Genomic DNA, 24555 nt, shown 5'->3' with positions numbered 1-24555 from the left:
TTTTCAACAAAACAAAAAGAAAAAGCCAAACAAATTTATAAAAAGTAGTACGTACATTTGTCTTGCCCACCAACATCCCACACGGTAAAAGCTCACGTTTTCGTACTACAAGGTCTTTATACGTTTTATCCGGATTAATTTTTAATAAACGAACTCAGCACACAAAATTACATATTCTAATCATCTTTATATTCCATTGAAACTACATATATAATTAGCAAAAATCGCTTAAGATGAAAACAATAAAAATCGGTGAAAACTAATAATATTAGGGGTTTTGATTATGGGAATACAGAAGATTTTTAAAAATTTACAACTGTAAAGTACTAGAAATTAGTAATCCGATGTTTTTATTTTTTAAGGTTTTGAGAGATGACTTCTTTGGCAGATTCAAGGGTGGATTCGACCGCGGCTGCAGCTCCGACAAGAACACCACCGCTAGTTTTGGGGTGAAATTGATGAACCACTTCTATATTTTTTTGCTCTGAAGCTTTCCCCGCTGACGAACGATGATGCTCCGTTGTTTCCACCACCACTTTTGATGATCCATCCTCCTCTTGTCTTCCTTTAGTCTCCTTTTCCTTTGTAATTTTCAAATAAAATTCACTATATCTTTATTTACTGAAAGAATAGCACAACTTATATATACCACAAGGAATACAAAGAACATATAATACACTACCTGCCAGGCTTTTAGGTTCATATTAAATTTTTTTTTTCCGAAGAGAAATTTAAAAAAACAACTTGTACAAAACAAAAATTAAAAATTATAAAAAGAAAGTTCCCAAAAGAGCATATATATATCGTTGTTTGTGTGGGGGTAAACGAAGATCCCGTTCTTGCGTTAGTCTTCCTACACTTTTCCAAAGTATTTGATTGGCCAACCCGAGTCTTAGGCCATTTTTGTCTTAAAATTATGGCCTTAGACAACGCCGTAATTAACATGCGATTTCACACGATTATGCAAAATTACTATTTTATGTTTAATCACTCTACACTGTTACTAATTAATAAGATTTGAAACTGTAGGAGCCAAAACATATTATACCCTAATGATCACAAAAGATGTGAAACTGTAGCCTGTAGGAGCCATATATTATAATGATCACAAAAGATGTGAAACTGTAGGTGCCAAAACATATTTAAACCATAATGATCACAACAAATGATATTTTCAACAGAGTACCATGATGATCACAAAACATCACAACAAATGATATTTTCAACAGAGTACTAGTAGTAGTAAGTTTTATAAGAAGGGATATGGAATTTTTTTTCAAACATAGAGCCAGATTCTCTGAGAGAGAATGTTTTCATAATCGAGTAGTATTATAGCAAGTAGTAGCTAACTGATTCAGCAGGTCAAGAGAGGAGATGAACCACTGCATTTGACATCAGAAGCATCAGAAAGGCGTTGTCTTGGTGAGAGTGTTGTAATCGCCGCAGCTTCTACGTCGTGATTCACTATGAGTTTCCTCTTCTGCGACTCTATTACACTGCTTCTTCTTTCTTCTGATCCTTCAGCAATGGGGCTCAAAGTCTGTATCTCTGTCGTCTCAGCTGCTGCTCCAACGTCTTCTCCATCGGCTGCGTATAGGATTCTTTTTATGGAGCCAACAAGCTGCAGAACAAAAAGGAGTGATGATGATGATGATTTTGAAACAATAATGGAGTTTTTTTTATAACTGAGACAGAGAAACTTTGCATACAGGTAAGTGTTCTGTGTCTGGGTTTTGGCAGAGAATCTCCACATCTCTTAGTTTAGAGAAATAGAAGTCTCTTTCTTTCTCTAAGCTGTCTATATAGAGTTTCAGTTCTGTGATCTGTGATAAAAGAAGTGAGTTAGTGAGAGCTATATAGACTTTTAATGTTGTAATATGAGAAATTAGTGTGTTGAGAGAAACAGTACCTTTTCATCATAAGCAGGCACTGGTTTAGATTGTTTAGCTGATGGTTTTGAAGCGTGATGATGATTCCCAGTTGAAGAGTGGTGGTGATTCCCGGAGTTGGAGGATTGTGGTTCGTGTTTACGGGTTCCATTAGAAGACGAAGGTCTAGGTGCAGCTGAAGAAGAAGAACTCTTGGCTGATTGTTGTGTAGCTGCAGCAGCTCTCTTGGTTGCTTCTTTTCCTCCTTTGCTGGCTTCTCTTCTCTCCAGTGCGTGGTAACTACCAGTGATCAAATACAAGAGAGCAGTTTCAGAGACGAGTATATATGAATGAAATTTGGATCATATAATGCTAAACTTCTTAGAAAAAACTATATGAACTAAAAGATTGTTGGATTTCTATATCTATACAGCAGAGTGAGAACAAATGATACGCGAACTTAACTTTTCCTCATCTAATAAGAACTATGATTTATGTAGTCAATTTTGGTTTTATCTTAATGAAATTGTTATCAAGCGTCACAGCACAATCAGAATCCAAGTTAAAAAGATAGGTTGTGATAGAAGCAAAACTTACTTATGCTGGCCTCCATTAACAGAATCACAGTACTTCTTCATCCACTGCATAAACTCCAAGTTATCCAATGGCCTTCCCTTAACGAGTTTGCTCACTTCGATGTGCTACACAGCCAAAAAATTAAAACCACACAAAGTCAGTTCTACTATATATGCCTGGAAGAATCAAGACCCCCCACAAAAAAAAAAAAAAATAGTGAAAAAGTAAGAAGAAGACCTTAGTGAGCTTGAGTTTATTAAAGACATCCTGAAGAACTTTATAGTTCTGAATCATCTCATACTCGCTCTTGGCATCAAAATTGACCTTGTGCATCGGAACAGTTCCAGGGTGTACCGAATCCATTAGCTGACAATGAACAGCGCCTGAACAAGCCTATATCATCCATAATCGAATTTTCAGATCCAGATCAAACAACAACAACAACACACAGATAGAGAAAAAAAATTCATCGAATCTGTACTCAAATCCCAAAACAAAACAGATAAGAAACGAGAGATCCTTCGAGTCCAAATCCCAAAACGAGGTGATTCAATAGAGAAGCGAGAGATTGATACGCAAATAGATTTTAGTTACCTCTTCGACTTTGGAGAGATTAAGTTGGAGAGTGGAGTTAATCCAAGCCAGAATCTCCGATCTACCAACGAAATAAGCAGAATCCATCATCCCAATGTTCGTAGCCATCTCCGATTTGCTCAGATTTGACTCGTCTCTCTCTCTTTCTCTCTCTCTTTCTCTCTCTAACGGCTCTTTTGAAATTAGAGGAGAAGACAAAAAAAAAAAAAACAAAGATAGGAAAATGGAGGAGAGACGAGAGCGGAGTTTTCAATTCAAAATGCAAATATCCGAATCTTTACCCAGTCTGGCTATTTCGGATCCGGGTTCTTTCAATAGGCCTATCCACGCCTTTTAACGAAAGCCCAAAATACTAAAAGAGACATTACTTCTTAATTTCTTTTTACAATTTTATTTTATTTTTTATTTTTTTTAACACTGTTCTTATTACAATTTTCTTCTTCCTTAAAATCTTTATTTAAATTTTAGTTTTAATTAGTTTGAAAAACATAAACTTAAATACTATTCCATGATGGAATCTCTAACAAAATTCCATCCAAAATCCAGTTAGTGCTTAATATTTTTTTTTTTTGTAAATTTTGTATTTAAGTTTTAAGTTTTGATATTTATTTTTTAATCTAGTTTTTAATTAGTTGAAAATCCTAAACTTAAATACCAAATAAAGCATAAACAAAACGTAAACAAGTCGAATTTGTGGAATGTCTAACAAAATTGCATCCAAAATCCAGTTAGTCCATAATGCTTTTTTCTAATTTAGTATTTAAGTTTAAAGTTTTCATACTTAAATTCTTTAAGTTTTGATAAAAAATTATTTTTTAAAATTAGTTGAAAATTCTAATTATTTTTTAATTAGTTGAAAATTCTAATTATTTTTTAATTAGTTGAAAATTATAAACTTACATACTAAATAAACATAAAAGCAGAAACAAGTCGAATTTATGAAATGTCTAACAAAATTGCATCCAAAATCCAGTTAGTCCGTAGTGTTTTTTTGTAATTTAGTATTCAAGTTTAAGTTTTCATACTAATTTTTTTAGTTTTGATAAAAATTAATTATTTTAAAATATTAGTTTTTGTTAGTTGTAAAAACCATAAACTTAAATACTATAAAAAAACAGAACAAAACGGAAACAAGTCGAATTTGTGGAATGTCTAACAAAATTGCATCCAAAATCCATTTAGTCCATAATGCTTTTTTGTAATTTAGTATTTAAGTTTAAGTTTTTGTTTAATAATTAGAAGGATAAAACAAAAATAAAGATATGAAAAGAAGAGTTACCTGGCTCAGGAATGGATGAATTCAGGGATAGGATCTGATTGTTGAGCCACTTCCATCATGTGCTTTTTTATTTGTTGGACTGTTAACGTAATTGCACTTGTTTTTAATAACTGTAAATATAACAAAAAAAAGATGTAAACAGACCGGAACTTGTAAAACCTTCAGATTCATGAAACAGTTTCTAAGAAAATTCTAGAGCTTGACGAGGAGCAGTAAACAAATAAACTAAGAAGCGATCCAAACCTATGCATGTATTTACTAACAAAAACGCATAATAGAAAAGTTCCAGGGAATAATATGTAGTTTATATAAAAAAGGCTTTACCCATAAACGATTGTAGTTGGCATTGAGAAGAAGAATGCTCCTAAATTTCGTAGAATCAGACAAGAAAAAGCTTCGTGATGTTCGTTTTACTGGAACAAGTTGCGAAGGAGACGAGAGAATTTTAGCAATTATTCTGTTTTCCATGTGACTAGAAAAAATCAAAGCTTGAGCGAAGAATAAACGAACAATTTGTGAATGCAAAAATAACTGAAGCCAACAAGATCAAAAAAGAGGAAAGTTAAAAAGTTGCCTTTGTTGAGAACAAATTGCAGGTTGCTTCGATCAGATTAGTCGGAGGCGTAGATATTATAGATTAAGAACAGAACACGTTGATGTTATTTTGCTTGATGATGATCGAAATAGAAGAAGAAGACACGACAAGATGAAGAGCGATCGATGATGAGTCTCCTCTCTGAGGTTATCATATAGACAGGAACAACTACATACATATGTCGGTTAATTTGCACTTTTCAACGGATAAACTAAAAGCAAATTACCTTTTTGGGTTGGGAAAAAAAGGAAATATTATTTTCGAACGTTTGGGAAGTATAATTGGAAACAGTGTAATCTAACGGTTATAAGTGTCTAATCTGTAATAACGTAATGATTACTGTTGTGTAAATCTGTACTGTGGATCTTAAGATTACTTATGGGCCTAGGGTTTGCTACTGGATTCAACTCTTTATAGCTCGTTATCATCCACCCAAGCCCATATTTTTAGCTGAGAAAATAGGAGAAAACCAAATAACAAAAAACCATACACGCACTCTCGATTAGTCGATTCAGTCTGGGATTTTAGGTTGAATATCCAGTATCATTATAAAAACTTTTAAATTTATACAATACATATATAAAATGTCACTAAATTATAAATATAAAAGTTTTGTTTTACGCTATGCTATACGACTACGAGAGCTGGACCATTGTAGATATCACCACTAAATATAATAAATCCAAAAATAAATTTAAAATCAGAGGCCACATGAATTTTTTTAGGAACAGAAAAATTAAACTCGCCTATTAATCTAAACTCCTAACTAAGTACACACACAGTCAGGAAAATATTTCTTATTATATTATTGTTGATTAAAATGAAGAGGGAATCTCTCGAGGACTTGTAAAGCCTCTTTGATATTAGGCCTTCTCTGTGGTATTGGAGATGCACAAGCTAGACCCATTTTCAAACATGCCAACACAGCTTCTTCTTTGCCTTCTAACTCCCCCCGTATAGCAACGTCCGCCATCCGAATCGCCCGCTCACCGTCATCAATCACGAGGCCATTAACCTGTCCAAGCTCGTCGACCACCACAATCTTTCCCGTTAGCAACTCAAGCAGAATTACTCCGAATGAGTAAACGTCCCACTTCGGATTCGCTTTTATGCTCCGGAGAGATTCAGGAGCGTTGTAAGGTAACCCGACTGAACTAGGACTTGGACTTGGACTCGGTCCAAACTCAAGAGATGTTGTGGATCTCTTGCTACCGAATATAGGAGCTGAGCCACAGGCTCTATAACTCATGTCGCCAATCAAAAGCTTTTCAAGGCCAAAATCTGCAACTTTAGGCTCCATATCTAAACCCAAAAGGATATTACTAGGCTTGAGGTTCCCATGCACACACTTCTTGTCGTGTATGTACGTTATCCCTCGAGCTATACCTTTAGCTATCTTGAGCCGAGCCTCCCAAGGTAAATGACAAGGCGATGACCCCACTTTCCCTGGCAATAAAAGGAAAGAAAAAACAAGCCCGTATATTAGGTGAAATCGAACATGTATATGTTGTTGTGTATACACGTTAGCAAATCCCACACTGTTACTTATCAATACAAAAAGACAAAAGTTAAGCAAAGGACTTGCTTCTGTCAATACAAAATTACAAAACCTTTTTATATGTGGGGGGACTCAACTCAAAAACAGAGAGATTTCACAGAAACACAGAACTGTCACTATCTTGCGCTTGAGATATTAGCTTACGATAAGAAGAAAAAGAAAAAAGAAAAAAATCAATATCGAGACTCGCCGTTGACTCTTGTCCGATCATTAACTGACATACTTTTTTAGTTGGAACCAACTCTCTGACTCCGAGACCGACACTCCGCTCATGTTAGCCAACTAATATATCATTCTACTAACGTAAGCGCGCATTAAATCAGATTGAACGGAGAAAAGGGAAGACTTACGGTAACGGGCGTTAGCGAGACTTCCGTTAGGGACAAAATCGTAAATGACAAGCTTCTCGTCGGATCCCCAATAGAAACCTCGAATTCGTACCAGGTTTGGATGTACCAGCTTAGCCACTGCTCGAACCTGAGCTTCGAAGTCTCTAAACCGGTCTAAACCGCATTCTGCTATACGTCTAACCGCCACGGCCGTTCCGTCTTGGAGAACCGCTTTATACATAATGCTCGAACCGGTGGCTCCCAAAATATAAGCCGAAGCTTTGAGAAGCGTTTCGATCTCGAGCTCTTTCTCTGAGTCCAGATTCACTAACGTGCCTTTCTTGTCTTGATCGTCCAATCCTGACCGTCGGTTTGGCCCGACGGAGCTCTCTTCTTCGGATTCCGATGTACCGGCTTCTTCTTCTTCTTCGTCTTCGCAGTCACCGTCGACGTAAATGGTTTTGCGTAGACAGTACCATTTTGAGACCTTGGAATCTGTTGATGACGTGGACCATTTTGACGTAGCCGTTACGGTCTTCCGTTTCCTCGACTGGTAAATGTAAAAAAACACAATCCCGAGGATAGCTAAACCGGCGATGTCACCGACAACGATCCCAATTATAAGAATCGGTTTATGACCCCATTTTGGTTTCTGACCGGTTTTGGAGCTGATTGGGTTGTTGGTCAAGCCGATTGTATTTGGTATAGCAGCTAATGCCGGAGGAGAATCTGGTGTCAGCGATGATGGAGGTGGAGAGGTTGTTGCTTCACCGTCACGGCAAGGGTGTTTTGCCGGGTCTGTTCCGCATAGCCCCGGGTTACCGGAAAAGGAGTTGGATTCCTGGTTACCGAGAACCCGAAAACCCGGGATTTGACCTGTGAGTTGGTTGAAAGAGATATCTACGGTGGCGTTTTCCGGGATTTCATCGGCGAAACCTGACGGAATCTCGCCGGAGATTCTGTTGTACGATGCGTTGAAATAGCGTAAACGATTCCCTCCGAAATGTGACGGCAACGAGCCTTTGATCAAGTTCGATGACAGGTCGAGATACTCCGTCGACTTGAAACCTCCCGGAATCTTGCCGGAGATATGGTTGTTCTTCAGTGATATCTCCGTTAAGTTCGTATTCCATCCCAAAGTCTTCGGCAATTCTCCGAAGAAGGAGTTACCGGAGAGGTTCAACGCCTGGAGATTCAAAAGCGCGCCAAAACTCGCCGGTAACTCGCCGGAGATGTGATTATCCGACAGATCAAGAAACCTAAGCTCCGTCGCGTTGAGAAGCGAGACCGGGAAAGACCCGTTCATGTTGTTGTTCGAAAGATCAAGCCTTTGAAGAGAACTGAGAGAACCCAAATTAGAAGGAAGAGTACCGGAAAGCTTCGAGCTAGGAAGCGAAAGAACAGTCACGTGCCGGGAAGAGACATCGCACGTGACGCCACGCCAAGAGCAAGGAGTCTCGTCCTCGAACCGCCAGCTCCGCAGAACTGAAAGAGGATCGTCGACGATCGAGTAACGGAAAGAGAGGAGAAGAACACCGTCTGTGCTCAGAGCATGAGATGATCGGTCACATAGGAGGAAGAAGGACAATACGGTACTTAAGAAAAGATAACGTCGGAGATCATCGGCGGCGAGTGTCGTCATGGTGAGCTTTACGCATAGATAGAAAAGGCCATGTGAGTGTGAGCGATATGAAGTGTTTATCTCTTTATGGAATTCTTGATTTCCGTAAAACTATACTCTATAGTAATTATATAAAAAAAACTATATAATATAATATATATATATCCTATGTAAATTGCACGGAATATGATAACACTATTTTTCTTATTTCGTAAATTATGCTGACGTCGCTTTGTCGTTTTTCACGTTTATAATCAACGTGGACCCTATCATGTTCATCATTGTTTACATTGATCTTTCAATAGAAACATAACACAAAACCATATAAATCTGGATATTCTTGTAACACAAATCTTTGCTAGATCACAAGAAACACTATAAACTATAATATATGATTTCTATTATTCCTTTTGACTGTGTGATGTGTTCGTAAGAGAAAAATCGTGACGTGAGATTACACATATCGATCATGTGATGCTGTGTGAAGATTTGTATTATTTAACCAATTAACTTAATATATTATGGAACATGATCAGATGGGAGAATAGTATCTTTGCTATAAGACATTCGCAAAAAGTTCGAAGTTTTTGCAGGTCTCTCACCACTGACTTGGATTTACTTCTACTATCTATCTATATATGACCGTTTTATTATTTGTTTTCTCATTACAGACCTCTGATCATATATAGTAGATATAGGATAATTAAACTAATCTTGTGATTCGTTATAATATTGACTTTATGCGCAAACAGCCAAACATAAAAAAAAAAAAAAAATCAGTGCTTCATACCAAATATAATATTTATTTCATCTAATCTCTGTTTTGATTCACTTATAACTTTTACATATACCAAAAACAAAATCTGAAGATCCATTTTTAATGAAACCCAAGTAGATATTTTAATTAATGTTTCTGGAATCTTTATAGTATAGAATATAGATTAACATGTATGGGGTAATAATCCAAATGGATCACGAGAGTTAGGTTTTGAATAAAAGAGGAAATAACAAAAACAACTATACAGTTATGTGTTCCATCAAAAAGATATAAATGTGGTACTGTTATCTACCTCCAGAGGTCAACATCACACGTAAAAAAAATGAATGCTTTGTCAAGATTAATGTACGCCCGGTCAAATTAAATTTAAAATCGGTCCCCGTTTTTAATTTTAGCGAGCGTCATTGTGGTCCTTTGTTTCTTTTGTATTTGATTTCCAAATCGCGATTTTTTTTAATTTTTATTACATGTATATGGTTTAACTTTACCGTTGGAATTTTTTTATTTTAACACCACCGTATATGTCAAGGCTGCTTAAAACAATTATTAACCAATCATGAGATGGAAAAAAATTATGCAAACCAATGAAATCGCTAGACCGAAACAATGGATCAAGTCGTACAAACTGTCAAACATATAATTTTAGACTCTATTAGTCAACAATATTTTCAAAGAAAATGCGTTGACTAAAAATTAATTAAATGTGTTAACATGTCGGTACGTAATATCGAAATATTTAAAATAATTTATAATGGTTACTATTCAAAAGTTAAAACAATCTAAGTTTTTTTTCTGTGGTGTGTCTGTGAAACATTAAAACATATGAGTGTCGTGTAGTCCAAGTTACAGACGTTGGGCTTATTAATTACCATACAATAACGCTTTCATATTGACCACTATTCAATATTTCGTTTTCGTAACATATTTTTTTGTTTTTATACTATTCCTCAAACGTATGTTTATACTACTTGCTAATGTTTAAATGAATTTTACTATTGATGTTGTGTGTGAACAATACCCATAACAGTGATATAGGATTCATAGTTTGTTTTCGACTGTAAATTGTCAGACCGCATTTAATTTATAGAAGTTAAAATTCATTTTACAAAATTAGACAAGGTAGGCTTCGAGATTTCAGTTCACAAATTATTTACCGTTTTAGTTTCTTTTTTATATCCCTCTCTCTTTTTATACGTAAACATGCTCGTACGTATATATGTAATTTAGCCAGTAAAGTTTTCAATACGGATATATACAAAGATGTAACCATACAATATTAATTAGAGAATGGCTGCTAGTTTGGCGGTGGACAAAGACGTGAGATACATCAAAAATGGAGTTTTCTACTTACCATTATGCAAAACTCCAAACTTGTTATCGTCTTGCAAACAAATTATAATTCAATCCAAGAGTTCGACAATTTTTCAAACAGTGATAATATAATAATACAACACTGCGCATTGTCACTTGATCGGTCGGGTGTTTTTGGATATATTATGATATCTGTTATGACTTTTTTTACATTCTTCATTTTCTTCCACATAAATGATTTATAGATTGAAGTCAAGAAAATTGTTATAATTCCTAGATAGTATCTGATAATTATGCCAATGATATTTAGATTTTTTTTTGATTCTATGAAGTGAACACGTCGAAGCCATTTCTGGTAGTAAGCTACTATCTAGTGACTTTTTTTAACAACGACAGATGATTAGAATGATTAAGTGAAATGGGTCATGATTATTTAATTGTTATTGACATTTTATTCAAAAGACAAAAGCTTAAAAAACTGCCTTTGCTTTGTTAACGATGTGACAGAAATTAAAGAGAGATATGGTCTTTCTTCTTCCTCTTTTACTAATCATCATCTTATGTATTCTTCTTTTTATAAAGTAATCATATTTATTCGAGGTTTATAAATAAGTAATCGAACAATTAAAAAAGGGGTAGAAAAGGAGTATATTATTAAAATGATACTGTAGTATAGAAATAACTTGTAGAATATGTTCATCATAGTTCATACATGCTGGCGAGTAATAAATTTGTAACATTTATTATTATTTAGCTTTTCAAAGAGGTGTAATGGTCTTGAAGATATATACAGCAATCCCCTTATTTCTTAGATTTTTTTTTCTTTTCTTTTTATGGAGCCTTTTAGAAAGCTTATAAAGGAATTGGGAACAAAATTAAAAACCCGAAAAGGCGAAAAGCTTCACATAATCACATATCATATGAAAAAAGCTTGGGAATCAAATTTAGCAAATCACGTGTAAGATGATTCGAGGGTTAAGATAAGATACTTTTATGATGATGTTAATATAAAAGATAATATTCTCATTGGATTGGTTTTGTGCGTCCCTTAACGGGTAAGTAAAAAGTAATGTGAAACCCATTGCTATTGGCATCGCACATCAAAAGCTTACGATCAGTCAGTCCATTGGTTGGGCACAAGATTCTGTGTTCTCATATTTTTTTAAAACCTTGGAAGTTGTAATATATATAATATATGAAAATAAGAATGTTTATCTAGTTATATATGAAGGCTTGAAATAATTGGTGAGACATAAACTTTCGAATCATACACTAAAAGTTTCGTTTAGCTTTTTGAATTTAAAGATTAATAGCAAGTTGAAGATAATCCTACCAATAATAGATTTTGGTTTAATTACATTTTGATTTTACATCTAACCGGTTCGATAAACAGAAAAATGGTCAGCGATTACGAAATACTACAATCAAGCATCATTATCACATTAAAGGATTTCTCGTAATCACATCGTCGAACATATTAAACTAGCTTACATATCAATGAACACACTATATACTAAACCCTTCCTCTTCGTTTGCTAAACCGGGAAGGACTAAACCGACTAAGATCAACACTAGTGGCTACGCCATCTACAATAAGCTCAGCTAATGCAGCACCAGTGGCTGGACCATTAAGAATCCCCCAGCAACTATGTCCTGTGGCTACAAAACAACCCTTGATTCCTGGAATCTCTCCGATCACAGGGACTCCATCGTCCGTGCTGGGCAAGAAACACGCTTGCTCTGCTTTCACTAGAGCGTTTTCTTCGTTCAGATAGCTCGAGACTGTTTTAGCTACTCTCTTGAGGACCTGAATCGATTCAGGATTGCTTGTGACCTGATCTGGATCATCAGGTACTTCTTCTTGTGATGACATTCCACATATGTACACTTCACCTGTCCCACAAACAACAATAAAACGTACCAATTACTTCTCATCTTCCGTTACTTGTATCAGTTTCATATATCTTAATCAGACTTTTGCAGTAATCCTCAGTCATTGAAAGCAAATGATCCAATTTGAAGCTAATCTTAGATAGAAATTAGAAAATCACACGAAAGAAGTGAAGATATTACCTGTAGGACGAGGATATACTTCAGGGTCCAAAGCTTCACCACCATGAGAAGGGTGATAAGTTAAGAAAAGGGCATGAGGCGTTATAGCATTTGGTTCCTTCGGTTCCAAGACAATGCTATGAGCTTTCGTACCGTAAACCCTAAAAATCGAAGACAACAGCTCAAATTTACTCGACCATGGACCCATCGCCAGAACCACCTTACCAGTATCGATAACTCTCCCACCTTCAAGCACCACCGCGTCAACTCTCCCTGATTCCACTCTCACCTCTTCCAATTTCCCGATCACAACCTCAACACCATACTTCTCCGTCGCCGTCGATAACAACTTCCGAGTGAAAAGCTGAGGATGCACTTGCGCTGTGGTTTGCGTCGTACCAATCGTCGATGGGGTTTTAGCTGGGCCGTTGACCCAATCCGGTAAACCCAAACCGCCGGAACCGGGTTTTGATTCCGTCATGGTGACGCTAAGAGTCGTGAGCGGTCTGTATCCGTACGATTCGACGCCGTTTAGCTCCTCAGCGAGCGATCGATGGAGGTTAAAGCTCGCGCGTGCTAAAGGCGCAACAGGGCTTCCATCGCACCAGTCAAAAGCGAGAAATCCGCCGGCTTTACCGGAAGCAGCGCACGCGACGGCTGATTTCTCGACGAGAGTGACGGCGATTCCTTTCTTGACGAGGAAATAAGCAGTACAGACGCCGATTACGCCGCCGCCGCATACAACGACCCGATTTGAGGTTTCTCCATCGATTTGGATTTTTGCTGCCATTGATTTCGATGACTTGGAGCGGATCGTGATTGTTCGTCGGGTTAACGCCGGGGGGAATAATAACGATGAGATCGCCGCCATTAGCGAGATGAGGTGGATGACTCATCGAGTCCCACACGTTTCTTAGGAAATTTATTTATTGGGCTTATAGTGTTATTGGGCCGATACTTTTAAACTCATTTTGAAGGATTCTCGAGCACTGTTGTGTTTGGATTTGTTGCACTAAACCAACCATTAAGCATGACAATCTCAATATTTGCCAATTAGTGAATTAGATAATTAATTGGCTGAAAGTTGAAACGAATAAATTAAACAGAAAGAGTGATTTACAAGTATGATTACAACATGAAACAATTTGGTTGCGAATCTTAGTCCATTTCTCCTTTTTTATACAACATGAAACATTAAACAAATGATTCATACATTTTTATCCATTTCTCTTATCTTTATCACGTATATTTGGTTGTTTTGCATAGAGTTTAGTTTTTTGAATCCATTTGTTTTTGCATTTCAAGTACACACATGATGCCATAATTTACAATCTTTTATACAAATCATAATATGAATTAGTATTTAAATAATCTTATTGGATAAAAATAAAGTTTATACTTCGTACCAAAGCATTTCTCTTTGTAGTTTGAGACTTACAATGGATAATTTGTAGGCAAATCTTACAATAATCATTTTCCGCATCGCTTATTCAAAATTATGAATGCTAGTGGTTCAGTTTTCTATTGCAGTACTTCACTATTTGTAGGTAAATGAATCAAAGTGTGATTGATTTAGATGTTTTGTGAAGTTGAAAAGACATTTTAAAAATAAATAATTGAAAAGGACAAGTGACCAACTAACAATCACACAGGCCATTCCAAATTTGGGCTCCACCACTTTGACGACAAAAGCCCATTAATAGGGGCCGCTCCTTATTCAGCCTTTCATCAACCACACATACCACTCCTAATGATTATTATATATTTATGAACAATAGCTACTGCCTACTGGCCTACTGTGATGTTTTCTACTTACAGTTCGACCCGCCAAAACTTTACATATTTCATTCTGTTTATAAACAGAGGCTTCTTTGTGTTGACTCAACTTGGTTTTCTATAAATAAAATTTTTCTGCAGTTTTAGGAAATATATAAACCGTTTGATGAAAGAAAAAAATATATAATCGTTTGATTAACTTCGATAATTTGTCAATGCAATTTTTTTTATAACTCAAATTTTACATGAATAGTAGATGAAAACAGTTATATATTATCCCATCAAATATCCTAATGTAAACAGAAAAACATCCTCAGCTAAAGCCCCAAAAAATTAGGGGAAATTTACCCAAAAGATAAGGGAAGCAAACAACATTTTGGATAATATATTATTTTTTGTAAAATAATATATTATTTTTTCGACAGCTAGGGAAACCCAAAAAATTCTGGTTTGATGTTTGTAAAAAATAGAAAAACATCATCTTAAAACTTAAAAGACATTTTACATCTACACGTTTTTTTGTTAGATGTGTAAATTATGTATTAGTGTTATTTATAAAATAGAATAGTGAACCGCTAATAAAATTATGTAGTAAGTTCGATAAATATTTGACTTACAACATAGAATAATAAGTTTTTGTGACAATTTCATTAATTAGGAATAGTTGGATAATTATAATATTAGTTTCACCATTGTACTATCGTTGATTTATAAATCTGTTGGAATATATATCGAAAAAGTAGTTTTATCATTTTACATCAATAAAAAAAGAGTAGTTTATCAGGTGTGATTCTCGATCCATTGTCATTGAACACAAAAGTTCATGATGTGGTCGATATTTTCACCACAGGAGAAGTATTGTTTCTGAAAATATTAAATAAAATGTAGAACATTTCATATATAGCTGACCAAAAACAGTGTAGAGAACTAGAGATACTTATCGCTTTTGATAAATTATTATTATTATAGTAGTCTAAATTATTAATATTAAGTCAACAAAAGCCGGCGTCCAATGTGGGGAAAAAGCTTCACACTTTGATGTAATCAGTTCTTTTGTTTCCAATTTTATGTACTATTGGCCCTCACTTTTGCCCGTTCATGACTCGTATGATGATGGGTCATAAAACGTGTATTCCATATATATATATATATGAATATATCTTATAAATAATATCAAAAGATCAAAGTTTTTAAATATATGTGAATTGTACATATTTGAAAATTGATAACATTTGAGTTACGAAGTTGATAAATTCATTTTTGCTATCATGTAAAAACATGCATGTCACAGAACATAACAGTTCATAAATCATGTATATCGAACTACTATGATCCAAGTTTTAGTTATACGTGAAATCAACTAGCTTATGGTAGATAATTTTATGTTTGAGAACCTATTCGTTCCAAGGATTTGTCATGACTTATTTTATGCGTACATACGATTTATGCTGGATAAGTAGGAGATAACTGATGAAATTCACTTGTTACGAGTTTGTGTATAGATAAATCATAAATTTTTTATTGATAATTTCAGATTATAGAGGCGGGAAACAAGTTCTTGCAATATGATATGAGATCGGGATTCTAAAAAGAAGAACAAATGATGAGTTCGATAAGATTTTACATAGCAAGCGAAACAGTACTTGGTAGGTACTAAAATTAAAACGTTTTGATTCCGCGCATAAAAATAAAGAAGAGTCACCCCTTTTTATTTGTCGTCCAACAAAGTATCGCTTTTGAATCAAGCTACAGTAAAGGGTGTTAGGTGTGTGTGGCTTAAGCATACATCATTAAACCAAAAGATATATCTTAAGCACGAAGGTCACTGAACGCCGTCGTTTCGGCGGCGACCATACCATAATTGCAGATGTGTGCGTGTGGAATCTGGATGCATACATGATACATGCACACGTGCAGAGTGGAAGGTGAAGGTACAAAATGTGCATACGGCTTAGGATAAGCGAGAACGGAAGAATATTTTTGTTAGCAGCATCTTCCTATTCTATGCAACTAAGTAAACGAACCACATGCGCCAGTTTTATCTTATTGCTTTAATGAATCTTTGGTAACAGCATTATTGTTTTTTTATATAATTAATATCCTCTAAATTTACATAATTAAGAATATCGATTGGATATGGTATGATAATGATTTGACATATATAGCATCGTTTCACAGAGTTCTATATTTATTATAAAAAATCCTGAAATTAATATATAACATGTAAAAAGTTTACAATTTTCATTCATTTATGCATATTGTAGTATGAATTGGCAAAAAAAAACATCATTTAATTTTTTTTTTGTTTTAACATCATTAAGATTAAAATGTAAATAATATCTCATTTCTACTTCTATTCTGAATTGAGCTTATAATTTTAATAATGGTGACAGTTCAACTTAACAACCGTATAAAACCGTTAACAATATATGAAATGTCTAGGCAAAAAAATAATGAAAGTGTTAATCATGGCGAATAAAAAAAGAAGGGAAGCAGACAATGCAAGTGGAAGAATATCTAAAACACGTAGACCAACCAATAGCAATTAAAGTTACAGCTTACACGCGACAGGAGGAACAAGACAAGAGTAGTTTTGCCTTGTTAAGAATAACAATGAGTATGACACGTAACTTAAATCTATACGTGAAAGGCTACGATCACTACACGTGGACTATAACTGGGAAACAGCTGTTATAGATATTTGTCCGGTTCTGGTAAGTTTAAACATTTAAAAAGTATAGTTAGCCGAGTTAGGTCATGTTCCACGTGCCTTTTTTTCTGCACCACTCTCCACTTTTCCACAAGAGGGGCAATGATTTTTTTTGGTCCAAAAATATACAGTTGTAATCTTGGACGGTGTGTCTTAATAAAATATTATATGGATGGTGTTTTTTTTTTTAACACCTTCATTATTTATTAATTTGAAACCGATAATACAAATATATTAATGTGAGCGTACAAAATAAAGCTCCACATACTATACAATCAAAATTTAAGTATAAACGTAACTAACGAAAAAGTGAAAAACACGTTGCTTTCTGTTATAGATAAGCTTTACAGGCTAACAGATTAAATAATCTGTTATTTTCCTTCATCGTCTTTGTTGTTAATCTGTTTTGATTTTCTTGTTGGGCTATCATTCATGTTATGTAGCACCAAAACTTTTTCTGAAAATCAAAGGGTTGCGATCCATTAGTTACATCGCTAATCACACAAACAATTTTGGTTGTAAATCTTGCCTATGATAAATCTATAATCTTGACTCCTTTGTTGATATTCTTCAATGACCATAAATGAATTGTTTCGGCAGATGGCTTCAATCTCAAAGACCACCTTAAAAGTATGTTCCATAAAATATAAAGATAAATCACCAACGAACACACCAAACATTGAAACCATATTTCATCGTAAATTAACCTTACTTTATCTTCAGATCCACATAAAGCATCCCATTCCAAGTGACTAATCAATAGAGCAAAGTTTGTTGAGCATCAATACGAAAAACCATCAACATCAAATTTTGTCTTCGCCCTTAGGAGTGAGAATAAGAGGCCCACCACCAAACAGAGATGGAAAAAATGTTTACCGATAAAATAGAATCGATTATCACCATCTAATCTAACAATTGAGTCGCCGGGATCCCAAATCCGAGATTGAAAACCATCTTTCAAAAAGAAATTCATATAAATTTGGACGGTGTTTTCTTTAATGTTTCAATTTGTTCATATAAATTTTCTCGGTTGGTCATTTCAATCACAAATTTATTATAACTGTAAACAATAAATCTTTTTAGTTCAATAATTGTCGATGTACGTTGTGTATTCAGGTTCTCGTAGATTTTTTCTGTATTTTAAATTTGAAATTTATATTATTGTCGTGTATGAATTTACATTATTTTTGTAAATTATATGTTTTGTGTCTATTAAACAACCATATCATTACATTTTTATGTATAAATAGTAGTATAAGTTATTCGTAGTAGCAAATCAAAAATGTTATGATATGGTTGTTTAATAGACACAAAACATAGTATAATTTACCACGGTTATACTATAGTTTTATTTTTTTTAATGACATTAATGAAATATTGCAAAATATTTTTGGAATTGTCTAATCTTTGAGTGAGTAAGACATCGTCAATCGACGATCAATGTCATCAATCAAAAACCATCACTTATTGATCTATCTTTTAGGTTTTAAATATAAAATATTTCAAAAAACTAGCAGACCAAAACCGACACTCGGACCATTGATCATAGCAACAACGAGCAACGATATAGTAATATTCTGTTTAGTCTCACAAAACAACACGAAAAACCAATATAATAATCACGCAAGGTACATCTACATCTCAATAGTGCCGATCACAACAATCTCTTACCATTTTTATACACAACAATTCAATCAAAAGTATGTTTAACTCGACACTGCTAATACGTATCAACAAATGTACGGCTTGCACACAAACGGTTTTCAGTTTTCATATAACCGAAAAGGACTTCTATTGTAAACTACTACAATTAACCCGTTTATGATTCGTACTCACATTTTCATGTTTAACAGTTAGATAAACTAGTTATACAAATGTCGTTAGTTTGTTACACCAGTAGAGAACTCAAATGTTTTGTGGACATTTACTTAATCTTGAATGTCTGTCTTCTTAATTTATATATTGGACATCTTATACATGATTGATTAAGAAAGAACAAATAATAATACTATAAGTTTAATTAGAAAAGAGAATGCACCGTTGGAGGAAGGTTGGGGAGAAGGTGCAAAGGCGTTGGGTAGCGTGCGTGCGTGGACACTTAAAACCTGACGTTAACCGATCTGACTCGTACCGTACGTACAGATCAAAGGAGCCTTTAAAAAATCCGCGTTTGATGACCGACACGTGGCAGTTACTAAATGGATTACAGTTAGTGTTTTATTAATTGTTTTTGTTTCGATCAACAAGTTTACAGCCTGGTTTGGCTTTTTTAAATACTCATGAATAAACTTTTTTTTTTTGGTCAGGAAATAAAAGGCAGTGATGATTTTGCGTTCCAATTCGGCAACCTATATTGTCGTTTTCCGCCACGTCACCAACTCCTATCTTTTGTTAGCCGCATATTTACATCACGTTTCTTAAAAACTAAACATTAATAGTATCTCTAACCATATTTATACATCCACTTAATTCGTATGTTCAATTCCATTTAAATTCGGTTTACATATTCACTGAGAAAATGAAATGATTTTGTTCTATTCTCAAAAATAAGATTGGATTTTTCAATCCGATAATTTGCATCTGTATAAAGTAAAATCTATAACCATTAGATTTGTTTTGTTGTTTAAACCAACTATAGCATTAGTGTTGTCATGCATAGTTTTTTACGTATGGATTAGGTATTTGTGATTTGTCTAGTAATTAGACCTTTAAAATCACAATTTGCCTTTTTATACAATTTTTGTCAATAATTTGATTAGTTTTTTAACCCGGGAAATCGGTTATATTTGTAAAGTAGATCTTATCAAAAGCTACGTGAAGTGGTATACAGCCTGGCTTCGCTATTCTAAAGTCAGACTAACATATTTTTTTTGTTTTACAAAACTGTCCTTACCCAAACCTAACCGTTATCATCTTTATTTCAGATATTTCTTTTTAATTTTTATTTCCCCCTCCAAAAAAAATAAAATTAAAATTTCACCTCAAATTGTGCGAATATTATCATGGCTTTGCTAGTTGGGTTTCGTGATTTCGTCTCTTTAAAATCCCCACTTTCTCCACGCGCTTCTCAAACGCGTGTACACAAAACCTTAGTAATTGACGCTCGATTGATCTCCACGCTCAAACTGTACGATATTTACGAACTGAACAAATAGTAACGAAAACGACAAAAGAAGACACATCGACGTAGTCAGGCTTTGACGCGTGTCCACTTACAGCTGTATCGCAAAACATTGAAAAACCGCTTGCGTGGAAGAAGCGTTGCCCATGACTTCTCCACCGTCTTAACCGGTCTCCGGTTTATACACCTCTCTCTTAAAAATTCCTGTATAAATAATTTTGTCCTCTCTTTCATTTCTCGAACCTGTTTTTGGGTTCATCTCTCGAAACCAAAATCGCTCACAAAGCAAAAAATAAGTTTTCACAATCTCATAAACAAAACAAAAACTTCAATGGCTGATCGGATTAAAGGTCCATGGAGTCCTGAGGAAGACGAGCAGCTTCGTAGGCTTGTTGTTAAATACGGTCCGAGAAATTGGACGGTGATCAGCAAATCTATCCCCGGTAGATCGGGAAAATCGTGTCGGTTGCGGTGGTGTAACCAGCTTTCGCCGCAGGTTGAGCACCGGTCGTTTTCGACGGAGGAAGACGAGACTATCGCACGTGCTCACGCTCAGTTCGGTAATAAATGGGCGACGATTGCTCGTCTTCTCAACGGTCGTACGGACAACGCCGTGAAGAATCACTGGAACTCGACGCTCAAGAGGAAATGCGGTGGCTACGACCATCGTAGGAGCTTCGATGGTTCAGAGGATCAGCGTCCGGTTAAAAGATCTGTGAGTGCTGGATCTCCTCCTGTCGTTACTGGGCTTTATATGAGCCCAGGAAGCCCAACTGGATCCGACGTTAGTGATTCAAGCACTATTCCGATTTTACCCTCCGTTGAGCTTTTTAAGCCTGTGCCTCGACCTGGTGCGGTTGTGTTACCACCACCGCTTCCAATCGAAACGTCGTCGTCTTCTGAGGATCCACCAACTTTGTTAAGTCTGTCACTCCCTGGTGCTGCTGACGTGGTAAGCCAGGAGTCAAACTGTAGTCATGAGTCAACGAATAACATCAACACTTCGAGCCGCCACAACAAGAACAACACAGTGTCGTTTTTGCCTTTTAGTTGTGGATTTAGAGGTGCGATTGAAGATATGGGGAAGTCTTTTCCCCGTAACGGCGTGGAGTTCATGGCGGTGGTGCAGGAGATGATCAAGGCGGAAGTGAGGAGTTACATGTCGGAGATGCAGAGAAACAATGGTAGTGGCTTCGTTGGAGGATTCAAGGATAATGGAATGATTCCGATGAGTCAAATTAGAGTTGGGAGAATCGAGTAGTAGACATGTTGAGATTGTTTTAGGTAAATGTTCAAATTGTCATGGATGATAAGCGGAGAAGAAGACAAAAATGCTCTGTTTTTTTTCTCCTTTGGACTAGGCTTAAGAATTTTGGGTTTTAAGAAAATGTATAGAGGAAATCGAGTGAACGAAGATCGAAAAAAATGGGGACCTGGAGGAGACGAAGACGAAGATAAAAATTCAAAAATTTCTCTTAAACTATTCAAGAAAATTAAATAAAATTATCTTTTAAGTAATTATGAAAAGTGGTCATACATTAAAATTGCAATATCTTGAAATAATGCAACAGACGTAGTATTATTATAAAGTGGAAGATCCTGAATGTGATTCAGTTAAAGAACAACTTTGTCGAGGATTGGTAAAGACTTGCATTTGGCAACTAAAGGTACAGCTTTGGGCACGGTAAGACCCTTTCCTTCCGACATATCAACCGCCACGTCATCCTCTCTCTCCCAATCAAAACACTGGATCAATGAGCCTAAAGCCTAGCTCAGTACAAGTTGGGATAGGCCCATACCTGGACTGGACATGCTCTCCTACCGATTCCAAACGGCTGAAACTTACCACGATGCGTCTCTTATTCGAATCTCTCCGGGTTGAAAGAGTCAGGATCATCCCATAACTTCGGGTGCCCACGCAATTATCAGTAGCCATGTGTCACGTGGAATGTCATATCCAGCAACTTTGGAGTCAACGGATGATGCGTGTGGGACAAGTAACGGCGCTGCCGGATTCAAACGGAAAATCTCGGATACCACATTATAGAGATACGTACACTTGCTTGCATCTGAGTCTTCAACACACGCATTTCTCCAGAAACGTCGTTTAGTTCTGTTTTCAGTTTCTTTAACACTTCTGGATGATTGAGAAGGTTAGCCATAGCCCACTCCAATGTCACCGACGCTGTGTCTGTTCCGGCGAGCAACATCACCTGCAACAAAAATTCCAGAGTTCAAAATTGAATGTTCTTACTTAATGACTCCAAAAAGCAAATATATCAAAAGTTCACCAACCTGTACGAGTCCTTTGATGATATCGTCAGTGTAATACTCAGGTTCCGATTCTTGAAGTGTTAGTAAATGAGCGATCATAGTCTTCTCATACTCTGTTTTTCCTCTGTTTCTCCGATGCTCATCGACCAAACCCTGAAAAAACTTTTCCATTCTCGAAAACAGTTTCTTCATTCTCTTTATGTTTCCATGGAAATCAAGTATCATCAGAATTGGAAGAAAATCTCCGACGTAGGTAACACCAGCGAGCTCGAACACATCCCTAATCAGCTCTCGAAATTTCTTAGCTTCCTCGTCTTGCTTTCTTTTCCCGGCGATCATGCTCATAACGATGTTAAACGTAAGCGTAGAAAACAACGGCCTAAGATTCACTCTCACCGAGCCATTACCTCCAGATGTTGATACGTGAATCGTCCGAAGCAGAGCTCTCACTTCGTCTCTCCGAACCTCCGACGAATCTCTGAGACGAGCGGGGGAAAATATATCTATGGTGCAGAAACGACGGAGTCTTCGCCAGTGTTCGCCGTACGGAGCTGAGCTAAACACCGTGTTGTTGTAAGAAATGATTTCAGTTAAAGTAGCCGGATGCCTGTTGGCGAAAACGACATCGTTCGGCGGTGATAAGAACTCCTCCACAGCTGAAGCTGACGTCACAACCACAGCTCTACGAGAGCCTAGGCGGAGAGAAAACACGTCGCTGCGGAGGTTTTGAGAGATGTCACGGAGGCAACGGTGAACAGGTTCTTTGAGAAGGTGGAGGTGTCCAATCACTGGAAAACCGACCGGACTTGGTGGTAAATTCTTATTCTTCTTCTTTGATCGGAAAACATATGACACTGCCACTGTAATAAGACCGGCGATGAGAGCCAGTAAAAACAAATCATAACATCTCACCGATTTGTGTACCCGTTTGGTATGAGTGGTCTCAGTTGAATTCATGTACAGTAATTTATTGATGTGGATAAATGATAATGACAGGTTAAGTGGGTTGGGCCTAAAAAATTAAGGTATTTGATAATGTTAGGCCCATTAGGATGACTGTATTGTGTGATTTGTTTTACCCAATTTCAGGTTTTACATCTGACTGATTAATGTGAGGACTCACGAAGCTTTGATAATCTCGATAAATCTTTTTTTGACGAAGCTCTTCTCGGGCGGGGGCGACGTTGTTTGCTCGGAGCTCGTCGGTCGAGTTTTTTTTTCTGTGTAGTGCTGTGATTTGAAAGGGAGGTTTTGGATTTGGAGATGTCTTCACTTACTTCCGTCGAATTGAATTTTCTGGTTTTCCGATATCTTCAAGAATCAGGTTAATATACCCTTGTCTATCTCCCCTTGTTCTCGCGGATTTTGTTTCTGCTTTGAATTTGAATTTGTTCCGGTAGCTACATGCTGAGATATTGGATTTGGTCTCGAATTGTGAATGGTCGTTCTTCGAATTTACAACAGTTTTAGTGGTTTTCTTGGATTCGGCTTAGGGTTTCAGTGTTGTTACGCAATATTTGTTGATTTTAGAATCATGGTAATGTCTCAATGGTCCAGGGTCCTTTAGATCTTCTTCTAGTTCGTACTTGTACTCGCTAATCTTGGTTTTGATTAGAGCTTGAGTTCTCTGTATCTGAAGTCTTTTTCATTAGAAGTTTTGTTAGATGGTATTGCTTAGTAGTAGTTTATGTACTCTGTTTGTATTTTAAATCTTATCCTCTTTTTGTAGGGTTTACACACTCCGCGTTCACTCTAGGTTATGAGGCAGGGATAAATAAATCCAACATTGATGGGAACATGGTTCCACCTGGTGCTCTTATCAAATTTGTTCAAAAAGGACTCCAGTACATGGAGATGGAAGCTAATTTGAGCAATGTTAACATATTTTCCAACCTTTCTTTTGGATCTATTGTGTTTTTTTCTGCATGGTGTTTGGTGTGGTTAAACTGAGTTATGTTCTTTTTTACTCGCAGAGTGAAGCGGACATTGATGAGGATTTCTCATTCTTTCAACCCTTGGATCTGATTTCAAAGGATGTTAAGGAATTGCAGGATATGCTGAGGGAAAAGAAGAGGAAAGAGAGGGATAGGGAGAAGGAAAGAGACAGATCTAA

At 36.0% G+C, this 24555-nt stretch overlaps 6 protein-coding genes and 1 pseudogene across 7 annotated transcripts in view; 2 read left to right on the top strand and 5 right to left on the bottom strand.

Moving 5' to 3' along the window:
• LOC109130529 lies at positions 263 to 703 on the bottom strand. Its single transcript, XM_019240145.1, has 2 exons — positions 678 to 703; positions 263 to 612 (listed from the first exon to the last, which is right to left on the bottom strand). Exons 1-2 carry the CDS (start codon positions 701 to 703, stop codon positions 351 to 353), a joined length of 288 nt encoding a protein of 95 aa, XP_019095690.1. The 3' UTR covers positions 263 to 350.
• Positions 1124 to 4726, bottom strand: LOC104762829 (microtubule-associated protein RP/EB family member 1C). Of its 2 annotated transcripts, none has more exons than XM_019240501.1 (8): positions 4642 to 4726; positions 4318 to 4427; positions 3039 to 3211; positions 2682 to 2837; positions 2466 to 2569; positions 1910 to 2168; positions 1710 to 1823; positions 1124 to 1621 (listed from the first exon to the last, which is right to left on the bottom strand). In XM_019240501.1, exons 3-8 carry the CDS (start codon positions 3144 to 3146, stop codon positions 1355 to 1357), a joined length of 1008 nt encoding a protein of 335 aa, XP_019096046.1. In that variant the 5' UTR covers positions 3147 to 3211; positions 4318 to 4427; positions 4642 to 4726; the 3' UTR covers positions 1124 to 1354. The 2 variants fall into 2 exon arrangements, with proteins under 2 accessions (XP_019096046.1, XP_019096047.1); XM_019240502.1 differs by having other exon boundaries at positions 3039 to 3099.
• LOC104762828 (probable LRR receptor-like serine/threonine-protein kinase At4g37250) lies at positions 5572 to 8530 on the bottom strand. Its single transcript, XM_010486218.2, has 2 exons — positions 6821 to 8530; positions 5572 to 6358 (listed from the first exon to the last, which is right to left on the bottom strand). The coding sequence occupies exons 1-2, from the start codon at positions 8439 to 8441 to the stop codon at positions 5718 to 5720; spliced, it is 2262 nt and encodes a 753-aa protein (XP_010484520.1). The 5' UTR covers positions 8442 to 8530; the 3' UTR covers positions 5572 to 5717.
• Positions 11891 to 13465, bottom strand: LOC104762826 (putative oxidoreductase TDA3). The gene is made up of 2 exons (XM_010486217.2): positions 12583 to 13465; positions 11891 to 12402 (listed from the first exon to the last, which is right to left on the bottom strand). Exons 1-2 carry the CDS (start codon positions 13430 to 13432, stop codon positions 12023 to 12025), a joined length of 1230 nt encoding a protein of 409 aa, XP_010484519.1. The 5' UTR covers positions 13433 to 13465; the 3' UTR covers positions 11891 to 12022.
• Positions 20394 to 21578, top strand: LOC104762825 (transcription factor MYB44). The gene has a single exon (XM_010486216.2). The coding sequence runs from the start codon at positions 20500 to 20502 to the stop codon at positions 21427 to 21429; it is 930 nt and encodes a 309-aa protein (XP_010484518.1). The 5' UTR covers positions 20394 to 20499; the 3' UTR covers positions 21430 to 21578.
• Positions 21652 to 23422, bottom strand: LOC104762824 (annotated as a pseudogene).
• Positions 23569 to 24555, top strand: part of LOC104763677 (F-box-like/WD repeat-containing protein TBL1XR1-A) — a 4883-nt gene continuing 3896 nt past the window's right edge. Inside the window, exons 1-3 of the mRNA XM_019240144.1 lie at positions 23569 to 23766; positions 24172 to 24317; positions 24416 to 24553. Coding sequence (XP_019095689.1) covers positions 23706 to 23766; positions 24172 to 24317; positions 24416 to 24553 — 345 coding nt within the window. The 5' untranslated portion in view covers positions 23569 to 23705. The remainder of the gene's footprint in view (positions 23767 to 24171; positions 24318 to 24415; positions 24554 to 24555) is intronic.

Source organism: Camelina sativa, chromosome 18 (assembly GCF_000633955.1).
Source record: "Camelina sativa cultivar DH55 chromosome 18, Cs, whole genome shotgun sequence".
In the NCBI taxonomy this organism is placed as follows: domain Eukaryota; kingdom Viridiplantae; phylum Streptophyta; class Magnoliopsida; order Brassicales; family Brassicaceae; genus Camelina; species Camelina sativa.
This window is presented reverse-complemented; position numbering and strand designations above follow the sequence as displayed.

Coding starts and splice junctions, on each gene's coding strand:
- LOC109130529 (XM_019240145.1), bottom strand. CDS start 703: ATGAACCTAAAAGCCTGGCAGGTAGT. Junction 613..677: donor CTAAAAGCCTGGCAGGTAGT/GTATTATATGTT, acceptor CAGTAAATAAAG/ATATAGTGAATTTTATTTGA.
- LOC104762829 (XM_019240501.1), bottom strand. CDS start 3,146: ATGGCTACGAACATTGGGATGATGGATTCTGCTTATTTCGTTGGTAGA. Junction 2,838..3,038: donor ATCTCTCCAAAGTCGAAGAG/GTAACTAAAATC, acceptor TGGATGATATAG/GCTTGTTCAGGCGCTGTTCA. Junction 2,570..2,681: donor ATAAACTCAAGCTCACTAAG/GTCTTCTTCTTA, acceptor TTGGCTGTGTAG/CACATCGAAGTGAGCAAACT.
- LOC104762828 (XM_010486218.2), bottom strand. CDS start 8,441: ATGACGACACTCGCCGCCGATGATCTCCGACGTTATCTTTTCTTAAGT. Junction 6,359..6,820: donor TCTCGCTAACGCCCGTTACC/GTAAGTCTTCCC, acceptor TTTTATTGCCAG/GGAAAGTGGGGTCATCGCCT.
- LOC104762826 (XM_010486217.2), bottom strand. CDS start 13,432: ATGGCGGCGATCTCATCGTTATTATTCCCCCCGGCGTTAACCCGACGA. Junction 12,403..12,582: donor AGTATATCCTCGTCCTACAG/GTAATATCTTCA, acceptor TTTGTGGGACAG/GTGAAGTGTACATATGTGGA.
- LOC104762825 (XM_010486216.2), top strand. CDS start 20,500: ATGGCTGATCGGATTAAAGGTCCATGGAGTCCTGAGGAAGACGAGCAG.